The sequence below is a fragment of the Cydia splendana genome, chromosome 25, assembly GCF_910591565.1.
Source record: "Cydia splendana chromosome 25, ilCydSple1.2, whole genome shotgun sequence".
Taxonomy (NCBI): Eukaryota; Metazoa; Arthropoda; class Insecta; order Lepidoptera; family Tortricidae; genus Cydia; species Cydia splendana.
In genome coordinates this window covers 8216890-8240164 of record NC_085984.1, presented here as the reverse complement: position 1 = coordinate 8240164, position 23275 = coordinate 8216890, and the positions used below count along the sequence as shown (strand labels likewise).

At 39.1% G+C, this 23275-nt stretch overlaps 1 protein-coding gene across 1 annotated transcript in view; it reads left to right on the top strand.

Annotated features, from left to right (window-relative positions):
• Positions 1-23275, top strand: part of LOC134802715 (uncharacterized) — a 146940-nt gene that overhangs the window by 89842 nt on the left and 33823 nt on the right. Inside the window, exons 18-29 of the mRNA XM_063775360.1 lie at positions 201-355; positions 779-914; positions 1650-1774; positions 6283-6422; positions 6958-7099; positions 7375-7461; positions 10166-10825; positions 12110-12175; positions 18398-18442; positions 20221-20238; positions 21092-21261; positions 22519-22667. Of these exons, the coding sequence (XP_063631430.1) occupies positions 201-355; positions 779-914; positions 1650-1774; positions 6283-6422; positions 6958-7099; positions 7375-7461; positions 10166-10825; positions 12110-12175; positions 18398-18442; positions 20221-20238; positions 21092-21261; positions 22519-22667 (1893 nt within the window). The remainder of the gene's footprint in view (positions 1-200; positions 356-778; positions 915-1649; positions 1775-6282; positions 6423-6957; positions 7100-7374; positions 7462-10165; positions 10826-12109; positions 12176-18397; positions 18443-20220; positions 20239-21091; positions 21262-22518; positions 22668-23275) is intronic.

Genomic DNA, 23275 nt, shown 5'->3' with positions numbered 1-23275 from the left:
GCTCACCTGCCGCCCGGAAAACGCGCCTGTGTGACGGAGCCTTTAACGTTACGTTTAATTAAACCTGGAGTTACCATGGCTACCAGTACAATTTGACACTGGGTTAACCGGCTAACCCCGGGTTAGGCGGATGGTGCTAGTGGAGCTTAGTCATATAAATCTGTGGCTTGCTCCTACTACACATCTATTTGTTTCCACAGCTGTCGGCTGGCCGAACCGCGAGGGTCGACCGCGGAACCTCGGCCGTGGAGTCAGCAAACCCAAGAAAAATACAGTGGCTTCCCTGCTGGCGCAGAGCAGAGCGCTCGGCCTAAGGCCCGCGTTGGCTCAGCAGCTACTGGCTGAGACTGACCTGGTAAGGGACCACTTACAAACTTAGAGCATTTAATAACTGGAGTCGTCTTTAAGAGCGGTAAGCTCTTAAAGGCTCTCTGCCGAAAAACTTGCACAATTGTGCAAACTTTTGTATGGACTGACATAGCTTGTAGAAATAGCAATATATTTGACGTCCCCTCCCCCGCAAAAATCGGCAGACTGTTTCGTACAGAAAATGACAGCCATGACGTCTCCAGTTACTAAATGCTCTAAGCTTACAAAGCATTATCTGGCGGTCTAGCATGAGTTGCGTTCTTGCGCGACTTCATACATCAAGCGCAACTTCCAGTATGGACTCGCACCAAGCTTAAAATTTACACTTAATCTGCAGATGACTACGAGTATATACATTTCTTGTTCATACTTAATTATTTGACGAGTTACATTACATTTGTTTTTGCAGGAAAAACTGAAAGCTTTACTCGGCGAGGCTGCGAGTACGGACAGCGAGTGTCCGTCCGACAGCTGTCCGTCAGATTCCGACACCAGCGAGTCCAGTCGGCTGCATGACTCGTCTTACAGACTGCCGCTTGCTAGAGGTAAGTTTATTGTAGGGGAAACTGAAAGCTTTACTCGGCGAGGCTGCGAGTACGGACAGCGAGTATCCGTCCGACAGCTGTCCGTCAGATTCCGACACCAGCGAGTCCAGTCGGCTGCATGACTCGTCTTACAGACTGCCGCTTGCTAGAGGTAAGTTTATTGTAGGGGAAACTGAAAGCTTTACTCGGCGAGGCTGCGAGCACGGACAGCGAGTGTCCGTCCGACAGCTGTCCGTCAGATTCCGACACCAGCGAGTCCAGTCGGCTGCATGACTCGTCTTACAGACTGCCACTTGCTAGAGGTGAGTTTATTGTAGGGGGAACTGAAAGCTTTACTCGGCGAGGCTGCGAGTACGGACAGCGAGTGTCCGTCCGATAGCTGTCCGTCTGATTCCGACACCAGCGAGTCCAGTCGGCTGCACGACTAGTCTTACAGACTGCCACTTGCTAGAGGTGAGTTTATTGTAGGGGAAACTGAACGCTTTACTCGGCGAGGCTGCGAGTACGGACAGCGAGTGTCCGTCCGACAGCTGTCCGTCAGATTCCGACACCAGCGAGTCCAGTCGGCTGCACGACTCGTCTTACAGGCTGCCACTTGCTAGAGGTAAGTTTATTGTAGGGGAAACTGAAAGCTTTACTCGGCGAGGCTGCGAGTACGGACAGCGAGTGTCCGTCCGACAGCTGTCCGTCAGATTCCGACACCAGCGATTTACTAAAACTATTGTTTGTTTTCAGGCTGGAAACGAATAACTGTGATCAAAGGCCTCTCCCGCAACTGCAATATAAAGGGTGACGTCACATACACGCCTCCCGAACCACATCAGGGCATGAATATTAAAAGCATGCAAGAATTACAAACAGTAAGTACAGGAACATTTGTTTTGCATTCTGTCGAAAACAGTGCATTCTTCTGCGATAAATTTTCACTCTGTGGCACAATGCAAGTATAGGAAAATTAAGCCTTTAGTTTTGCATTCTGCTGAAAACCGTCAGATTAGCAGCGATGAAACTTTACTCTGTGGCTCTTGGTAGGCACTCTTACATTCTGTCGATAACCGTGCATTTTTCAGCGATAAAAAATCACTCTGTGGCATACGTAAAGCATAGTGTAAGTCATAGACTAGGAATCCTCTAGACCGAGTTTAGAGCAATTATTTCATCCAACCGATGCTGCCAAAAATGCGGGGGTGCGCGGGACGAGGTGAGCGAAATCCCGTGCCGTGATTGGTCCGTTCAAACGACGAACGAGTACACGGACGTCACACAAAGACACTTTCGACTCGAACATGGAGTAAAATTACCGTATGCCTTATAGGATGTTTTGTCTGTGGTGTAAGTATAAGAAAATTTTGAGTCTATAGTTTTGCATTCTGCTGAAAACCGTGAGATTTGCAGCGATGAAACTTTACTCTGTGGCTCTTGGAAGGCAGTCTTGTCTGTTGATGTGCTCTTTATGGTCAAAGATCTTTAAGATTAGACACAGTAAGTACAGCAACATTTGTTTTGCACTCTGTCGAAATTTGTGAGCTTTTCCGAGAAATCGTTACACTCTGTGGACTCCAAATTATACAGTAGACGAGCGAGATACAAGAATTACTAACAACCGAAAGCTATGAGTTTTCACTACAAATTATAAAACTAAGCCGCGTCTGTCTGTTTGTGGTGTATGTATGTTCGTGATAAACTCAAAAACTACTGAACGGTTTTCATGCGGTTTTTACCTATCAATAGAGTGATTCTAGAGGAAGGTTTAAGTGTATAATTTGTTAAGCTTTTGTGTAACCCGTGCGAAGCGGGGCGGGTCGCTTAGTTCAGCCAAAGAGAATAGATAGTATAGAGGGGTCCTGTCATAGTAAATTTACTGCCATCTATCGACACACGACTAAAACTCAAAATGAAAACTTATAAAATTATCAAAAAATGTATATATGTTACTGTAAAAGCCCGAAGTACGGCAAAACCTAGGTTTTACCGGTAAATCCTAGTTTTTAACCGACTTCAATTTCATAGAAGGAGGAGGTTCTGTATTCGGTTGTGGCTATTTTTTTTTTTTTTTTTTTTTTCTATGTACGTTCACCAATTACTCCGACATCCGTAGTCCGATTTGAGTAATTCTTTTTTTGTTTGAAAGGAGCTACCTCCGAGTTGGTCCCATTTTAATTTGGTTCTGTTCTGATGATGGGATCCATGAGGAATTGAGGGAACTCCTCAATTTTTAAAGGCACATGCATGGTGTTTTGGGCGTTTTCTTAAGCAACTCGAGCACTTTCTCCCGAAAACCACTAATTTGATGAAGTAGACCTGGTGATGATGATTATTTTGATGATAATGATGATGATTTCTTTAAATGTAAGTATGTTCACCGATTACTCCGGCACCTGTGATCCGATTTGAGTAATTCTTTTTTTGTTTGGAAGAAGTTACCTCCACGGTGTTTCCGTATTATTTTTGGTTCTGGTCTGATGATGGAATCCATGAGGAATTGAGGGAACTCCTCAATTTTTAAAGGCACGTGTTAAGTGATTTCGGGGTTTTCTAAAGTAACTCGAGCATTTGCTTCCGAAAACCACCAATTTGATGTACTGCAACTGTAGCCTTACCACGAGTTTGACATTGACATATTCGCTAACGTCTTATGCATCTAAATGTAACTTTTTATGCATCTCGCTCACACTAAGGTTAGTACGAGCGAGATGCATAGGAAGTAAGTTACACACATGCTAGCGAATATATCAATGTCAAACTCGTGGTAAGCTGGTAAGGCTATTACTGATCGGGGGTTAGGGTTAGGAGTTAAGGGGTCAGAGATTAACGGGTCGGGGAATGGCGGTTGAAGGGTTGCTGGTTCAGGATCGAGGGGTTCCTGGATCAGGGGTTGATGTGCTGTGAGGTTGAGTGATCGGGGGGCTGAGGGATTGGGTCAGTGGTGGGGCGGGCGGATGGATTTAGTTGACAGGAATTATAATTTCCCAGAAGGACTCGAGAAAATTCCTGGTTCAGGGTCGAGGGGTTCCTGGATCAGGGGTTGATGCGCTGTGAGGTTGAGTGATCGGGGCGTTGAGGGATTGGGCCAGTGGCGGGGCGGAGGATGGATTTAGTGTAGTAGTGACAGGAATTATAATTTCCCAGACGGACTCGAGAAAATTCCTGATTACATACATATTTATTAAAGTAATAGGTACACGAATTTAGTGTTAAACATGATCTTGTTTTTCATTCATGCGTCGCGCTCTTTTTACAAAAAAAAAGCAAACCGACTTCAAAAAGGATGAAATAAAATTTTATCCTTTTTGAAGTCTATGCGTTACCAACTGATATGTTTGAAGTCGGTGCCAAGCCAAGTAGTAACAATACCAGTCAAAATAATCAGCTTTATGGCTATAAATCCCATTAGAACTGCACTAATAACTATTACAAATGTGTAAGTAATTTTGTCTGCCTCTTTGTCGCCTTTTCAAGGCTAAACAACTGAACCGCTTTAGGTGAAATTTGGCAAGAAGGTAAATTTCTTAAATTGTTTTATATTTTGAAATGTAGTCCTCTGGATAAGGGACGGGAAATTACTCAGTCCCAATCTCACACTTGCGTGCTATAGACTGTTCGAGCATTAGTAAGAAATGCTCTTTAAAAAATACGACGAAAAAAAATGCATTGGATTTCCACTAATGTGCCGACAAACATGGTACAGACTGCGCCAAGAAGGTTTGATCGTGTGTTCTGAGGTGTGTTCTTAAGCCTCCTCCACACTCGTGCGCGAATCGCGGCGCAAAGCCGCGAACGCGAGTGTGGAGTCCTGAACGCAGACCTGCGAAATCGACTCCACACTCGCGTTCGCGGCTTCGCCCGCGATTCACGCGCATAGTCTGGAGGGGGCTTTAGATACAATCGACGTCAAAGATATATTTACACTTTTGCACCTTACTCCTTTGTAATAAGGCGAAAAGTGTAAACATATTTTTAACGTCGACTGTACCTACAGAAAGTACGTTCATTGTCGTCGTGTAAGGCAATCCAACGTAGGTACATCCTTATCGAATCGCACCAAAATCATGGTATGCTTCAAAATTTGGCTTGGCACCGACTTCAAACATATCAGTTGGTAACGCATAGACTTCAAAAAGGATAAAATTTTATTTTATTCTTTTTGAAGTCGGTTTGCTTTTTTTTGTAAAAAGTTTTTATTACCGATGCCGATCGGTAAAAGCCCGAAATGTTAAATCTTACTAGTTTACTTCGGGCTTTTACCAACACCGATATGGTAAATCCTAGGTCTTACCACGGCAACCGGTAAAGTTTGAATCATGCACTGATTCTTGAGATTATTAGATGATAATTTTTAAGAAAAAAAAACCGACTTCTATGGGGCCCGATGAAAGATTATGGTAGAGGTGCACTATGTAGAAAAGGAGGTAAAAACCACCCACTTTTCTAGTAGCATTTCGTTTCTGTAAGGGTCGCAGTTCTAACCTAACCTAACCCACTTTTGTTCGGTTCTGTGAGGATCGCAGTTCAAACCTAACCTAACCCACTTAACGGCGCATGCGGTGCGGTGTACGGGGGTTTGAGCGGGAGGGGTTGGGAATCAGTGCATGATTCAAACTTTACCGGTCGCCGTGGTAAGACCTAGGATTTACCATATCGGTGTTGGTAAAAGCCCGAAGTAAACTAGTAAGATTTAACATTTCGGGCTTTTACCGATCGGCAGCGGTAAAACCTAGGTTTTGCCGTACTTCGGGCTTTTACAGTAACATATATATGGATAAATGATTTTATTATTTTTATATCATTTTGACCCATGTTCATTCACTGATATCTATGTGTTAAAATTGTTAAATATGAAACGGTGTCGTCACGCCATCTAGCCGACCATAGGCCAAAGGTGTGTGCGCCATCTATCCGAGAATGACTTTTTCTTGATTTTCTGAGGCACGTTTTTTTCTTAGACTTCATTCATCTTATACGGAGTTACATATGTCTTTGGTTCAGCAATAAAAAAATTCCAGTGATTAAAGTTTCCTGTGTGAAATAAAAACACAGAGAAGCGCTATCTACGTCAGTTTATACATTAAATAAATAAATATTATAGGATTTTTTGTACACAAATTGACTAAGCCCCACGGTAAACTCTAGGCTTGTGTTGTGGGTACTCAGACAACGATATATATAATATATCAATACTTAAATACATAGAAAACAACAATAACTCAGGAACAAATATCTGTGCTCATCACACAAATAAACGCCCCTACCAGGATTTGATCCCGGGACCATCGACTTTATAGGCAGGGTCACTACCCACTAGGCCAGACCGGTCGTCAAACATTGACATCTTAAGACATTGTATCTACATATTTTTTTTTTGTTGCAGTTCCTGGATTCGAACCCGCAACCGCCTCTAACGACGGAACACTTCAGCTTCAGCGCGCGTTTAATACTTGGAGAATATATCCAACCGGCGCCGGAGTTGCCCGAGCCCCTGCTTTTTAGCGAGCCAGAGATTAATAAGAGGTAAGTAGTAATAAATAAATAAATAAAATAAAAAGCCTTTATTAATTCTCTACAATATTACATGTATAAAAATGAAAAATGTTTTAACAAGTTAAAAAAATATTATTATTTTGTAAAGACCCATATTCGGGTGAAGGCCTCCTCCAAATTCATCCAGTTTTTCCTGTCCTTTGCCTTCTGTGACCAATCTTGACCGGCTGTAGCCACGATTTCGTCGAGCCATTTTTCTTTTCTTTCTTTAATACTGGTAATTAAATCGGTATCTGCTCTAAAATTCAATTTAAAGCTACAGATGTAGTGTATAATTCTTTTCCATCGTATTTTCTCGGAAACGTCCGTATTTGTCATGCTACTTCAGTCAACCTCAGTACTTTTTGTACCGAGACTGACTGAAATATCAAGACACGTTTGTACGTTTCCGTGAAAACACTATGGAAATAATTATGCACTACATATGTACCTTTTGACTAGCGAATAGTAACTGGTAGCTGTGCAAACAGAAGCTATAACATCGTGAGTATTTATCTTTGTTTAGATTGGAGGAAGCAAGGGCGCTAGCAGCCCTAACGGGCCCACGGCCAACACCGCCGCCTGTCGACCGCAGAATAGAACTAGCGAGGCGGCAGCAAGCGGCACGCGACGCCCGCAGAGATGCAAACTCGCGTTCCCGCGATCAGGTAAATATTGTAGACTTAATGTGTTTGTGATAAGGTTCATGGTTGACTGTGTCGTTACACCGCCATCTATCGGCCGTAGCCAATTCGTGCGTGTTTTGCTATGACCTGTCGGAGTCACTTACAAACCCATACAGGCCCCTAACAGTTTCCCCATAGTAGTGTGCCATATCGCATAATCAAGTGTACATAGGCGCATTAAGATTGAATAAGACTTTCACTAGATATTAATGAACGTGGTTGGTTTATAGTATGTCTTATTCTTTATTATTTGACAGGCGCGACTAGTCAGAGAGCTCGAGCGAACAGAAAAGGCTGAGCTTGCCAAACGCGAGAAAGAGGCGCGGAGCGCACAACTACTAGAGGTGAGTGTCAGTTGTTTGTCAGTCGTGTGTCAGTGAGTGATAGAATAGAATAGAACCATATTATTAGCCCCCTTATTCATAAAACTTTACGGGCCTGCTTTAGTTAAAGTTTTATCCCTTTCTTACACGTACATGAGTCAAAATGACAGATGAAGACAAACGATTATTAGCTAATTGAGGTTTGTAGCGCGTTTATGAATGAGGGGGTAGGTCTATGCCATTCAGGGACATTTTATCGAGGAGTGATATCTCGGTGTGTTAAATATTCGGGTGTTGATTGCGTTCTGTTCAAGAGTAACGTTTTGTCTTGATTATTGTCCTCTCTTTCTAACATATAAGGCCTGAGTCGAGCTATTTTTGAGGAATTTTTAATATCCAAATTAAATATTACTGTTTAACACTGTATTTTTTTATTTTTAGTTCGTCTAGGGTAGACGTAACGACTCTTATTTTTTATTAAAAAGATAAAAGACATTTATTCGTGACAATCACAAAACGGAAATGTACAGAAAACAAAAGCAGAAAAATTAAAACAGAACATTAAAGGCTTCTACAGACTTTGAAGCAATGGCATAATAGTTGCCGGCTAAGTAAGAGCATAGAGGAAAAAATACATAGAGTGCTCGCTCCGTTTTAGTACCAAAAAGACTATTATTTTCGTAGTCGACATCTAGCATCGAGTAGCGGAATTAACAGTACTATATAGATGTTGCACCGAGCGAAAAGTCTAATGCTCAACAATTTTCAGCTAATATTACCAACCGGATTAACCGGAATACTATTTTCAACGACTTCTGCTTTTAATATTAGTTTTAAATTATTCAATACAGGTTTCGTGAGCCGCGACACTAGAGAATTCTAGTATCAAGTAGCGGTACTGATAATTTCGCTACTTGATGCTAGATGTCGACTGCGAAAATAATAGTCGTTTTGGTACCAAAACTGATGTATGGAGTGAGCACTCTATTCTTACTATATTTCTCTATGGTAAGAGCAAGGATTATTTTGGAATGGGTTTCATCATTTAACAACCGATTAATTTAAATGTCGTTGGTAATTTTTTTACAAATACTCATTGTGCTAGGTATCTTTATTCACATATACATATGTATTATTCCGAGACCTTTACTGATAACATGTGTCCACCCCTAGGCAAGGTCTTGCTACGGGTACTCCAGTGTAAGTCTGCCATAACATATCATTTTACATCTCTATGTATTTCAGTGTTACTCTTTGACGGAACGAACTGTCCTCATATTATTTTAAATAAGTAAAGAAACATAATTTAGTAAACAATAAAAACCGTTTTTCGTATAATGTTTCATTTGACCTAATTTTAATTGGCCTAACATATCACTTAAAGATTAAACGTACCTATATAAATTAAATAATTTTACGGTTTAGACTCACTTGTTTAAAAGTCCTTCGCGTACATGTTTCGGAGAGCCTAGGTCTCTTTTCTGAAGCACTAACAGTGCGAGCAGCGTTCACGACGGCCGTGTATCGCGTAAATAAATTAAATCAAAATAAATAAGATATAAATTGTTTTGTAACAACGAAATTTAATAACTAGCATTTCGTAACTTGTCACATTTTATTATTTTATTGTCACTGTGACAAAAAAATTGAAACTGTAATTTTAGTATAATGTTTTTGGGAAAAACTATTTAAGTTAGGTCTTTAAATATTAGGTCAAATGTTAAACTATCTTCAAAATATTCAAACCACTACGAATATAAATGTTTTTGTAATAATATGAGGACTGCGTATTATATTTTATACATTATATGTATATTTGTATCGTGCTTGTGTTTGTTAAGTATTTCCTATTTTATTATCAATTTGATGCTTGGCAACATTGTGCTCACATTTTATGTAGTTTAAAGCAAAAAGTGTCTTAAGGGGTTGTTATATGACACTTTTTGCTTTGTAGACAGCTCTTAGCTTCTTAGATAGTAGTTAGTGTGTGTCTCGATTGCATTTATATCTACTATATGGTATTCTTTAATTTTGCTAAACAACTTTTTGTCACATTCATCGGTCATAATTTTCATTTCAAGTTTCGTATAATTTGTGTTAATAATCAAAAAATATACATATCTCATTTTTACTAATGGGTCTTTGCAGAGGATTACCTAAATGTCCTAAATAATGCGTAGCGTTCCATGCCTAAAGGTCCTTATGCATATGGAGCATATCAGTATGCTCCAAAGCCTAAAGGGTCAGCCCTTTAGGCATGGAACGTCACATACCTATATCCATAATCGTACTACGTTCAGCAAGGAAGTAGACATTTCTAGTGATTTAATAACTCGTTTTTTATAGACCAACTTGAAAAATCGGTCAAATCTTTAAAAACATAATAATTTTGGACCAAAATAAAATAAAATGAGTAAAATTACAAAAATTTTGGTACAATTTTATTTTACTCATTTAGTAATCATGAAAAGTGCTAAAGTAGAAAGATTTTTTTTTAGATGTTTAAGTTTGTATGATATACAAAAAACTTACCTACTTTCTTAAAATTCGAAATACATGAATGGCATAACGTTGTTTAGCAAACCGTACTATATACTATATCTATATATGTATACTATCTGGGTTTATGTCTGTCTGTCTACCTCTAACAACAATGACAATGTTGTCGAAATATCGAATTGATAATAATGTCGAATAAATAAATTAACGAGAAAATTCGATACAGCATATCAACAAGAACCGAACGCAGCTTACCATCGAGCCGCTACCGAAAACCGATACCGAATGGAAAATACCGGATCTAGTGATGGGCCCGGCTACCAAAACCAGTAAAGACCGAACCATGCCGCCTATAAGTCTATCTTTGATACCTGTCTCTGGTAAAGATAGTCACAATACACCGATAAAGTTAAATCTAGAACAAAGCTGGAAAGACTCTGTAGAATACAACGCTTTAGACAAAATGAAGGATTTCGCCGAAAAGGCCGCTTTCGATCTGCCTAAAAGTTCTAAACAAAACTTCGATTTCTCTCTATTGAAAACGCAAGAGAAAAAAACGAAAACGTCAGACAAAGAGAACAGTCTAGAAAAACTGATAGAATCCTATTCAAGAATATCGGAATTCATAAACGGCTCCGATTGGTTGAAACTGCAGGACAAGAGAGACGACACGAAAACGCTAGAACAGAAATATATTGACGCTAAAAACGAGTTCATGTCGCAGAACTTAATGTTAATGCCTAAAAAGACTGTAAAAGAAGTGATAGATATAAGCGAGGACGATGAACTCACAGAATTGACAAAGAGAATAAATAAAGGTACCATAAATGTCGGGAAAGATGGAGAACTGTCGATTTCGGTACATAATTTCGGAAAGGAAGTTTCGGTACGTTAAAAAACTAACTTTCGGGTCTAACATTATCTTTGGTCTATGATTAACTAGAACTGAGATCTAATTTTCGTAATAACTAATTTTCTGTGTGGTGAGGGACTTGATATAAAAATGGATTGGTCAAAATAACTAAAACACTGAACTAAACATTGCAAAACTATCAAATTACTATGTATTATTTATTACTTCATATTATCTGCTAAAATTATGGCTGCATGTCTATATTAAATTTATATGATACATATAATTGATTTGTTATTGTGTATTCATCAAAATTTCGACTTTTTGTTTCATAGACCACACCGATTTACTTTCTTAAAATTACCTATTGCACGCTATTTTCTCCATAGCATTTATAAAGTAAGGACACTAGCACGGAGAATCTCGAACATTACCCGCTTCGTTCATATCTCTATTGCACACGCTTAATTATAAATGGCTGTCCCACTTGCACAGTGTCATTGACCGCCGGCAGCATGGGCGGGACAGCAATATAATTACGCGCGTGCGATAAAGATAGAAACAGGCCTGTCAATGTACGGAATACTTCGTGCTTTGCATGCTTACTTTACACGCTGTGCTCTTAATATTAAGGTGCAGCTGGACAATTTCGACTGCGGGGTCATTTCAACTAATCGAAATATCTTCCATGTTTTACATTATCAACTCGAGTGCCATATACGTCCAGATAGCGAAAAAGATGTGCTGTGTGTGTTGTGTGTGACTCTAGTTAATAATGGAAGATATTTCAATTAGTTTAAATTAACCCGCAGTCGAAATTGCCCCGCTGCACCTTACATAAAATTAAAACGTAATCGTTTTCGCCTACCCCTGCTCCAAGTATACTCTTTGCCTATAGTAAAAATACTAGCTATAGCACTTGCATGATGTACCTACACATAAATGGTGTGATATTCTGGTGTTTGTCATAATATTATTTCGCATAAGGTTTATCATTTGACATTTGAAACTTTTTAAGTTTTGACTTACCCTCGTGAAATAAATTAAATATTTATTAAATTAGATCAAATAAAATTATATCAAATACATTTATAGTTACTTTTAGTGATTGTAGATGAAATTGGAATTTTCTCAACGGTTTTTTTTTACTAAATGAACTAAATTTGATAATAATTCCAAATGTATAACTCTTCATTTTCTTACCCAACTCTCGGACATCATTTTCTTTTTATTATTTGCTTTACTTATTTTCCCGTCATTTCTTTTTTGTTCCATGTTATTATTTGCCCGCTTTCGATGTTGTGGTTCCTATTGAAGGCCAAAAGGCGAAAACAGGAAGAGATTGAGAAACAGAAAGTCGAGGAGCAAGTCAAAAAACAACAGGTTTGTACAATACAATACAAATACAGGAGTGAGAGGAAGAAAAGGGTGTCGAGGAGGAAAATACCGTTTTCTCAAATGATTTTTACGCCTAAGACCCTAATCTTTTAACCTTTTGAACGCCAAACGGCGCATCCATTTGCCGTTCCACTGACGCCACGGGGGTAAAATTTAGTTTTGTGAATAAATTAAGGGATCATCCATTAATTACGTCACACGAATTTCTAGGTTTTTTGACCCCTCCCCCCTCCTTGTCACACTTGGTCACATTTTGCAAATCCCTCCCCACCTGTGACGTCACATTTTAGGCAATTTTGTTTTCAACGAAATCGGCAATACTAACTCGGCATAATTTTTTTAATAAAAAGATATTTTTGGTAAAAGAAATATTAGTACTTAATTTTATAACACAAAACCAATTAGGAACAAAAAATATTTCCAAAAACACATTAAAAAATATATATTAATTTTCGGTTACTGATGAAGTTAAAGTGTCGTCACAATGTTAGTGACTCCCCCCTCCCCCGTGTCACAACATGTCACATTTTCTTGACCCCTCCCTCCCCCTAAACGTGTGACGTAATTAATGGATGACCCCTAATGTCAACCTAAAAGTGGGGTGTTTTTGACGAAAAAACGATTGACGTTAAATGCCGTCTTTGGCGTCGTTGTCACGATTTGGCGTTGACGTCAATTGCCGTCTGTGGCGTTCAGAAGGTTAAACAAAAGTCATTGTTTCTTTTGTGTGAGCGGTCGGCTCCCGTTGGCAAAGCAACAATGTCGTTTAAAAAGCAACTGTATCGTGATAGTATTAAGGTTCAAATTTATCATACGAGTTAACATGTTTTGGTAATGTAGGACGATCGACCACCTCAATGTAGACGAACCCTCATATTAATACAATTTGAACCTTAATACTATCACGATACAGTTGCTTTTTAAAGGACATTGTTGCTTTGGCACGCGGCTAATACGGGAGCTAAACTGGTCGCATAAAACAAACAATGGCTTTTGTTAAAAGCTTAGGGTCTTAGGCGTAATAACCATTTGTGAAAATGCATACTGTAACATTTTTGGTTCGCAAGACCGTCGTAAGGTAAGAACTCTTGTATTTGTGTACCTGTGTACTTCGCTCAGAGCCTCAGACACAGTCAGAATGGACGAGCTTCGCTCCTATAGTTAGTTTTTTTAGCATTAGAAAAAAGGTAAACAATCTTGACGTGTATTTTTATTGAAAAACACTTTAAAACAATTAGTACGTTGCTTCTGGAAAAAAATATATGGAAAACTTGGCATAATTAATAGAAGACTTTTTTCAATTGGGATATGTACGTTATGGACCGAAATTATTTTTAATCAACCCTCCCCAACCCTCCCCCCTCTGCGTCACCCCCCCACACCCCCCCAAAGGGCCCGAAACGCGGTTTTTCTAAATTTTTAAGAAAACCGTTCGAGATATAGAAAAAGTGTGCATGTAGGAACGAAGTGATCCTTAGTAAATTTGCTATTTATCTCTTATACACTCTATAGTGCTATCACTTATAGTTTTTGTGAAATCTGTCACCATATATGCAACTTTTTTAGAATTTATGTTTTTTTTCTTTTGTAAGATAACTTTTCTCAAAATATACTTACGATATCGCCAAATTTTGTTTAATTTAAATAAATAGTTAATATGTTCTTTAAAATGGTGTATTATTTATTATTAAACTCCTTCATTTGACGATGCTATGCCATTTTGAAAATACATCGTCTTCAAACATTTTTAAGCTCACCGAACATCGTTACTATTAACCACTTGACTGTGAAACAGACCGCACGGTCGCGTTTTTATAGCTTGCCTCACATAGAAAGGTAGGTAGAGGTTATTTGTTGCCCACCATAACCCATACTAAATGTATGGTGGGGAACAAACAAAAAGTGAGACTGTGACAAGGACAAGCAATAGTACCGCTTTCTTGCTACTCCTACTGAAAGTTCTATGAGAGTATCTCGTTCGGTCATTTGGCCCCTCCCCCGTTTCCTCTCTATTATTGTACCTCTATGTTGCCTCACCATGCCTGTCACGCTCTAACAAGTATGTAAGTGCGAATGGGACGCGCATAGTGATAGGCGATAAAATTGGAACCGTGCTGCGCCCGCTGACCGAATTTTATACAACACACAACGAGGGTGAACCCACGATTTTTGACCACCACACACATGAAAAGTTCATCATCTTCTTCGCGTTGTTCCCGGCATTTTGCCACGGCTCATGGGAGCCTGGGGTCCGCTGGCAACTAATCCCATGATTTGACGTAGACACTAATTTTTACGAAAGCGACTGCCATCTGACCTTCCAACCCAGAGGGGAAACTAGGCCTTACTGGGATTAGTCCGGTTTCCTCACGATGTTTTCCTTCACCGAAAAGCGACAACTAACGCGAGGAAGAAGATGTGTGTGGTGATCAAAAATCGTGGGTTCACCCTCGGTTGTGCTGTACCTATAAATTTCGGTCAGGATCCGTTTCATATACAGACAAGTGGTTAATAACGATATTAGCTGACATTAAAAATATTTGAAGGCGATGTATTTTAGGATCTATATCTGAATCCCTAAAGTCTTTTCTCCTATTTTTGTATTCCCTAATATTGTTTGTCATAATGATCAGTTGTCATAACACTCGTATACCCTAATTTTGGTTTCCCTATTATCGAATGGCCGATTTTTTTTTGTCCTAATATGTTTTTCCCTAATGGCACTTTCCATATTGAGTATTTATCCTAATGTTATGTAGCATAATTCTTTTTTTGCCTAATTATTGTTAGGCCTAAAAATTATATATCCTAACCATCATGTTGCCTAATTTTACTTAGCCTATCGTTGCTTGACCTAACACTCGTATGCCCTAATTTTGATTTCCCTATTTCGTTTCGTTTTTACAATGGTCGCAGTTCTAACCTAAGCTAACCCACTTTTGTGGCAGCAGTTCGTTTTTGTGAGGATCACAGTTCTAGCTTAACCCACTTTCGTGGCAGCAGTTCGTTTTTGCGAGGATGACAGTTCTAACCTAACCTAACCCACTTTTGTGGCAACAGTTCGTTTTTGCAAGGATCGCAGTTCTAACCTAACCTAACCCACTTTTGTGGCAGCAGTTCGTTTTTGCAAGGATCGTATTTCTAACCTAACCTAGTTTTAACAGCAGTTCGTTTTTACAATGGTCGCAGTTCTAACCTAACCTAACCCACTTTTGTGGCAGCAGTTCGTTTTTGCGAGGGTCACAGTTCTAACCTAACCTAACCCACTTTGTGGCAACAGTTCGTTACCATTCATTATGGAAGGTAATTGTTATGATAATTGATCAATAGGAAAAGTAACTGTTATAAGAATTGATAATTAGGGCAATAGCCATTAGGTCAAAACAGTTAGAGCATATTATTTTATGCCAAACATTGTTAGGGATTTCGAAGAATATGGTAAAAAACATTAAGGATCTTGATAGTTATGGTACAAATGCTTAGGACAAATGAGTCTTAGGCTAACCATTACATTATGGAAAATAATCGTTATGACAATTGATCGTTAGGGCATGTGCCCATTAGGAAAAACCAGTTAGGGCAAGTGACTTTAGGACAAACGTTGTTAGGGATTCAGAATGACACCCGTATTTTAAAAATGGCATAGCATCGTCAAATGAAGTAGTTTAATAATAAATAACATATAGTTACATACATATAATCACGCCTATTTCCCGGAGGAGTAGGCAGAGACCACGGATTTCCACTTGCTATGATCCTGACATACCTCTTTCGCATCCTTCACTTTCATTACATTCCTCATACACGCTCGCCGGTTTAGGGTGTTCTTGACCTGGCCTTTCTTCAGGATTTCCCCGATCTGATCAGAGAAAATTTTTTCACTACATCTACATTCAGTCCACACTTTTCCCTTATCACACTGTTCCAAATCCTATCTTGCAGTCTCACACCACACACACTTCTCAGCGCTCTCATTTCCACTGCATTCACTTGGCTCTGATGCCTCTTCTGCCATACCCAACTTTCGCTACCATACATAAGTGTAGGCACCAACACCCCTCTATGAACAGCCAACCGTGCTTTTTGCGACAGCTTCTGGCTGCTCATAAAAGCGTTAAGTGCCCCATTCACACGATTTCCAGCATTTACTCTCCTTTCAATGTCTTTATCATGCTTACCGTCCCACAAACACAAACTGTTTCAATAAATAATACCCATTTTAAATAACTATTTACTTAATAAAAAAAAACCGGTCAAGTGCGAGTTGAACTCGCGTTCTAAGGGTTCCGTACATAAGTCCGACTCACGCTTGACTGCACATTTCTAAAAGGTTTTCCTATTATCTATAGGTAAAGTACTATCATGTGTATTTTTTTCAAAATGTTAGGCCCAGTATTTTTAGAGAGAAAGGGGGGGGGGGGGGGGGGAATGGTCGGACAGACAGACAGACGCACGAGTGATCTTATAAGGGTTCCGTTTTTTCCTTTTGAGGTACGGAGCCCTAAAAACGTGGATGATATCGTAAGTGTTATTTGAGAAAAGTTATTAGAAGAAAAATAACACTGAAAATGCTAAAAATAACATCTTCCGTGACGTATTGCGCAAAAACTATAAGCGATAGCAATATAGTGTGTATCAGAGATTAATAGAAAATTTAATATGGATCACTTCGTTCCTACACTCTTTTTCTGTATCTTGAACGGTTTTCTTAAAAATTTAGAAAAACTGGGTTTTGGACCCTTTGCGGGTGTGTGGGGGGGTGACGCAGAGGGGGGAGGGGAGGGGAGGGTTGATGAAAAATAACTTCGGTCGTCAACGTACATATCCCAATTAAAAAAAGTCTTCTATTAATTATGCCGTAATTTTAGCTAATTTCACTTAACTAAATAAGTCACGGCAAATATAGTTTGTCAAAGGACTGTCTCATTTCATTCATAGACATAGAGAATCATACTATCTTACACTAGTACTAGCACCCAAAAGAAAAGGATGAGTATAGTTTTCTTGGTTCTCACTGACTGACAAATTGTTTTGACCAACTATATTTTTTTTTATTATGAATGGGCTTACTCATGGCCACAGACTAGCCGAGGCGTAGACGTGGCCTACGATGAAGCGAGCACACAACAATTATGAATCATATACGATTATTTACATTCTTTTGCTTTCATAAGTATTAGTTACTGATTTTTAAAAGCGTTTTTATATTAAAAGACACGGCAAGATCGCATAGTCTTTTTCTAATGCTAAAAAAACGAACTACAATGCTCCAACGATGTTCTGTAAGTGTAGTGTGTGTACAAATGCAAGAGTCAGAAGCGACGAGAGCTCGTAGACGGTCTTACCCGATAGACGGTCTTCTCCACATTGACCGTAATGTAGTTTGGTTGTGTTTTGGTACAATTGCTTGTTGTTTTTGTATGGTTTGTGGTTTGCGGTATCGGAATGATTGTGTGTATGTATTTATTTATACGGTTGGAATCGTGTTATCCCACGCTGTTTTATAGGGTTCCGTACGCAAAGGGTAAAAATGGGACCCTATTACTAAGACTCCGCTGTTCGTCTGTCTGTCTGTCACCAGACTGTTTCTCATGAACCGTGATAGATAGGCAGTTGAAAATTTCACAGATACCTAATGTGTTTCTGTTGCCGCTATAACAACTATACTAAATCTAATAAATATTTAAGTGGGGCTCCCATACAACAAACGTGATTTTTTGCCGTTTTTTGCGTAAATGGTACGGAACCCCTCGTACGTGAGTCCGACTCGCACTTGGCCTTTTTTTTATACTACGGTGGCAAATAAGCATACGGCCCGCCTGATTATCCCCGCAGTCATGCCGTTTACAATCAAAAAAGGACTTGTTGTTCCTTTATTAACAACTCGGATCCCTCGGATCGGATCCTTTTATTTGACATAATTATTGAAAGTCATAATGTAATGATTGTCAGATTATCATTAGTCATAATTCTGAAACCGTTAACTTCTCAGGAATTTTCGCAAGGTTATCCTATAGATAGTTTAGGTTAGGTTTGTTTTATGGCAATCCTGAAAAGTTACGCGTTTCTGAGAAAAAACCAAATTATGACTAACAAAAATTCGGACAAACAATACATTATGACTTAAAACTTTATGGGAAACAATAGAGATCCACGGACAATAGTACCTTTTGCCTGCAACCGTCACATGTGGAGCCTTTGTTGCAGGACAGGGAAATAAAACGGCAACAGGCCATGCTTCTCAAAGAGCAGGTGAGGTCAATAAAAGGGACACTGGGCTATGTTAGGTACACTCACCGCTTGACTGTGCTAAAAATGTATTATTACAGTACATATGGTGCTACTACTTTTAAATCGACACGAGTTGCGAATTACCTATTCGCACATGTATCGTACGTTTTACAGTACATATGGCCCTTTCAATTGTCGACGTAGTTACGTAATGTGCTAATTATCGCACTATTGCGGTAAAGTAGCACCATATATACTGTAAAACGTTGTAGGATATAATTGCCAAAAGTAGGAAATATATTCGGTCGTGTTTTAATTTATCGCCACTCGTGAATTTTCTCTCTTTTCTCGAGTATTAGAGAGTGCTGAATCGTTTTACAATCACATTACATTTATCAAAAACATTAGATTTAGTTGAAGACAGATAAAGATGTTACTGTACGACGCTGTATGTTTTGTGGTAATGGAATTGTCGAATTTAAACCTCCTGAGACTAAATGTACATTACAATGTACATATTCGTGCAATCTAATTTGAACCTTTCGTGAACCAAATAAAGTATCATTTCTTTTGTTTCAGTGCTTTTTAAAACAAACAAAATTCGTTCTAATTTACTTATACAATAAGGTTCAAATTAAAAAATTGAAATCTTTATATGGTGGGTTATAAGGTTAATATCAATTCTGACGAATAAAGTTACCACAAAATGTATGGAACTGTACAGCGACATCTCCTGCTATCAAACACGAGGCAATTTTTTTACTTCAACAATTAATAACTCTTTGATTATAATGTGCTAATTCGTTTTTATATTAAATTATACTTATAAAAAAAATGTACACGACTAGTTTTACAAATCTGGGGGATTCACGTTTTCTTGCACAGTTTGACGAAATGTTTTGTGTTAACAAATTAAAAAAGTCGACAAACATAAATGTGCCATTCTTATAAATTCCACTTCTTAACTTTGCAATTGTAACCATCATGCTGGTTACGCTCAGTGGCGCCCTCGATATAGTATATTACTTACCTAGGGCAGTAAAGTAGGAAATGTCTCAGATAACATGGATTTGCCGGCTAAGGCGAAGCCGAGGTCGACAAACATGTGATCTTTGCCCTGTTTATCAAAAGCTTATAATTTGTAATACAAGCGGATCATAAATAAATCATAAATCATAAATCATTTATTTTTCGTGATAAACTTAGTGTACATACAAAAGTAAAATTAAATGCTTAATACAAACATAATTACAAATTGTTTACCACGAAATGGGCTCGCCTCAGCATAATGCTGACCCGAGAGTCGGCGCTGGTCTTCCGGCGAGTCCATTTTGGTGGGCCACGAACGCAGCTGTACGGCACGGCCTCGTAGAACTGAACGCAACCACTTGCGGCTGCCAGCGCCATCTGGCCTACGGGCGGGATGTCCCTTTTTGACAGCTTTTGTTAGAAAGGGTCTTCCACTTGTGTTACAAGTTACAAGCTTTTGATAAACGGGCCCCTGATGCTCCATTAGTTACTGGCCCAGGTGTGTATACTATTTCTCTTTTCGACGGAGCCGAAAAGCGACAACTTCGTTTAGCGCAGCGTGTCGAAAGTTGACGATTTCCACACGGGGAACAGAATATTTTTTTCTTGTTATTTTATATGTCGTAGTTGTGTTACAATTCGGTGATATTAAAATTTTCAGACGTTAATAACCGTTGCGTTTATGTATGTCGACTTTGTGTGTTTTGTGTGGTATTCTATATGTGTATGTGTTTTCTTGTTTTCCATCGTTGCTGTCTCCGTGGGCGCAGCAAAAGTATATAACTGAGGTAATACATAATAAGGCATGTGACTTTCGAAGCTTTTGTCATGTTATTTTGCGGTTTAAATGGTTCGCATTAATATGGGTTTGCAGGCATGATAGAGTAAGACCAAGAGAAGTCTGCAAGGATTTTAATAGCACACGCAGTGCAAGTGTTATTTATGTCATAATTTCATAAGTTTGACGTCTAAAATAACACTGCCACTGCGTGTGCTGTCAAAATAGTTGCAGACTTATATTGGTCTAACTCTAACTAATAGACTCCGGAAGTTTTGGTTCTTTTTTGTGGTTTACATGGTCGCATTAATATGGTTTTTCCGAATTTAAAGTTTAATTTTGCTTATTCCTTGGAATTTGCCTCTTACTTAAGTTACTTACGTTGAAATGAATCTTTTCTGTTCTCCGTGCGGAAAACGTAAGTTTTCTGCCCGCTGCGATAAACGAAAGTTGCCGCTTTCCGGCTCCGAAGAGCAGAAAAATACACCTCTGGCAGTAATTAAGAAAACCTCAGATCACATGTTTGGCGACCTCGGCTTTACCTCGGCCGACAATTACATAGGATCTGAGAATTTTATTACTTTACTGCCCTAGTATGTATAAGCTAATTAACTCTATCTTAAGTCTTGTTATAATATTATTCGATAACAAACTTGCTATAACTATATTTAAACTAGACGTTTACCAGTAGGTACACTGATATACATGTATAGTTTATGTTATGCTTGGTTTCTAATTTATTTAATTTTATAATACATTCTTTATTTATTTTTGTATAGTTATGTAATACTATAATCAATATAGTCTTTCGAATGTCCTTAGGGTGATCCTTGTCTCCAATCATAATTTTATATTGTCCACAGGAAAGAGAGAGACGGCGACAACACACGACGTTCATCCGTCAACTGGACTCGCGAAGGAGATGGGAGGAGCGAGAGAGACGGAAACACCAGAATTTACTAGACAGGCTGCTGGCGAAAGAGAAGAAGTTACAGCAGAGGAAGAAAGAGATGGAACTACTCGCTGAACTAAGGTAAGAAAGAGACGGCAACACACGACATTCATCTGCCAATTATTTATTTTTATTACCTGTATTATATGTATAATATATGTGCGGCCGCCATCTTGGAATTCAGATCAACAGTCATACAGTGTTGGCCCAAATAACTTAATTAAGTTAGGTTTAGAATAAATAATAGTACCACAGGTACAGAAGGTTCACTCTCTAACAAAACGCGTCTATTACGACAGATATGGCCGCAAGGTGGCGCAAGCGCGAGCAGGCGTCCGTTCCGTAGCGGTGCGCAACTACTACTGGTAGACACCAAAATTGGTGTGGGCCGCGTGTACTTGTAGGGGTTGTAGCGACGCGACGTAATCGCGGAGTGAGCCACGCCTGGTATAGGCAAAAATACATCATTGATGTTGTTTTTATAGGAAACACGACGTATACAGTCTTGACTATTCAAGATATAGTGTCAATGGCTATTTGTTCATTTTATGTTGTTTGTCATATTTCTTTTTTCCTGCGAGTAACATATTTTTTAATACAGTTGCTCACAAAGTGCTACTTTACGTAGCTGTTTAGCGTGCGGAAAGTTGGTTATGTCGAACTAGTGCTTTTTACTTTTCCAATTTTTTTAAATTTATACTTGTTCCAATTCACGACTACTTATTGATGAGTGTTAATATTAGTTTCCTTTAAACGTCGTAATCAGCATAAAAACCTACTGTTAATGTAAGAATATGAAAAATATACATATTTCATATTTTAATACTTACCTCTTCATCATTATAACACGTTTATTTTTTAATATTGAATATTGAAAATTCCGTTCTTAATAAGGTGTCTGAATGGAACGGAATAGCTGCCAAACGCCCATAGATATAATATACTTAAAGACGACGTCTAAGCGAGCTGTCACTGTTACCACTTTTGTTTAGTGTACGATTAACAATGTTTTACTTATTTTTTCGCAACTGTATTAAAAAACGTCGTTCGATACACGTGCGGAAATGTCATTCTTCACTCGTCCCGAGTCTTCCCACTCGCCTGCGGCTCGTGGCAAGATATCTCGGTACTCGTGAAGTAATGACATACCTTCCGCACTAGCATCGAAATGTACTATTCCATCGTGTTTTCACGGAAACGTAGGAACGTGTCTTGCTGTTTCAGTCAGGGTACAAAAAGTATTGAGCTTGACTGTAGTAGCATGACAAATACGAACGATTCCGAGAAAATACGACAAAAAATAATGATGCACTACATCTGTACTGTATTCTTCCACAGACGACCTCAAGAAGACTCCACACTATCAGATCAGAAGCCCCTCCCTACCCTAAATCGGGTCCCTGGCTTGAAACTCCCTGGACAGGCCATGGCGGATCTGCTCCAAGCGTTCGAGTTCATACACAACTTCGGGCAGACGCTAGGATTCGGTAAGAACCCAATATAACTAATCAGGACTCTACAGACCTTAAGAAGACTCCACACTATCAGATCAGAAGCCACTGCCTACGTGCCGCACTTTACCGCACTAGTGCGATAATTAGCACATCAAGTGGCTATGTCGAAAATTTAAAGGTCCATATGTACTGTAAAACGTTGTACCTACGATACACAGGGCCGTCTTAAACTATGCTGGGGCCCTTGGGCACATAAGAATTTGGGGCCCTTTTGGAAAGTAAAGAAAGCTAATATTAAACTAAAAATTTTCTACTATGATCTTCTATTTATTATGGGTAATCAAATAAACTGTTACTGTCTGTCCTTCGGGGCCCCCTGAGGATGGGGGCCCTGGGCACGGGCCGTGTGCCCTTATGGTAAAGAAGGTACTGACGATACATGTGCGAATAGGTAATTCCGCAACGAGTGGCGATAAATTATGTAAAATACGACCGAATGAAGTGTTTTAAATCGACAAGAGTTCCTATTTTTCGCACTTGTATCATATCGCGAAAGGTCGCGAAATCCACGACAACGCATGGTCCCAAGACCTTGCCCGAAAACGCGCAAAGAGGCACAATCTACCTGATGATGCCGACAT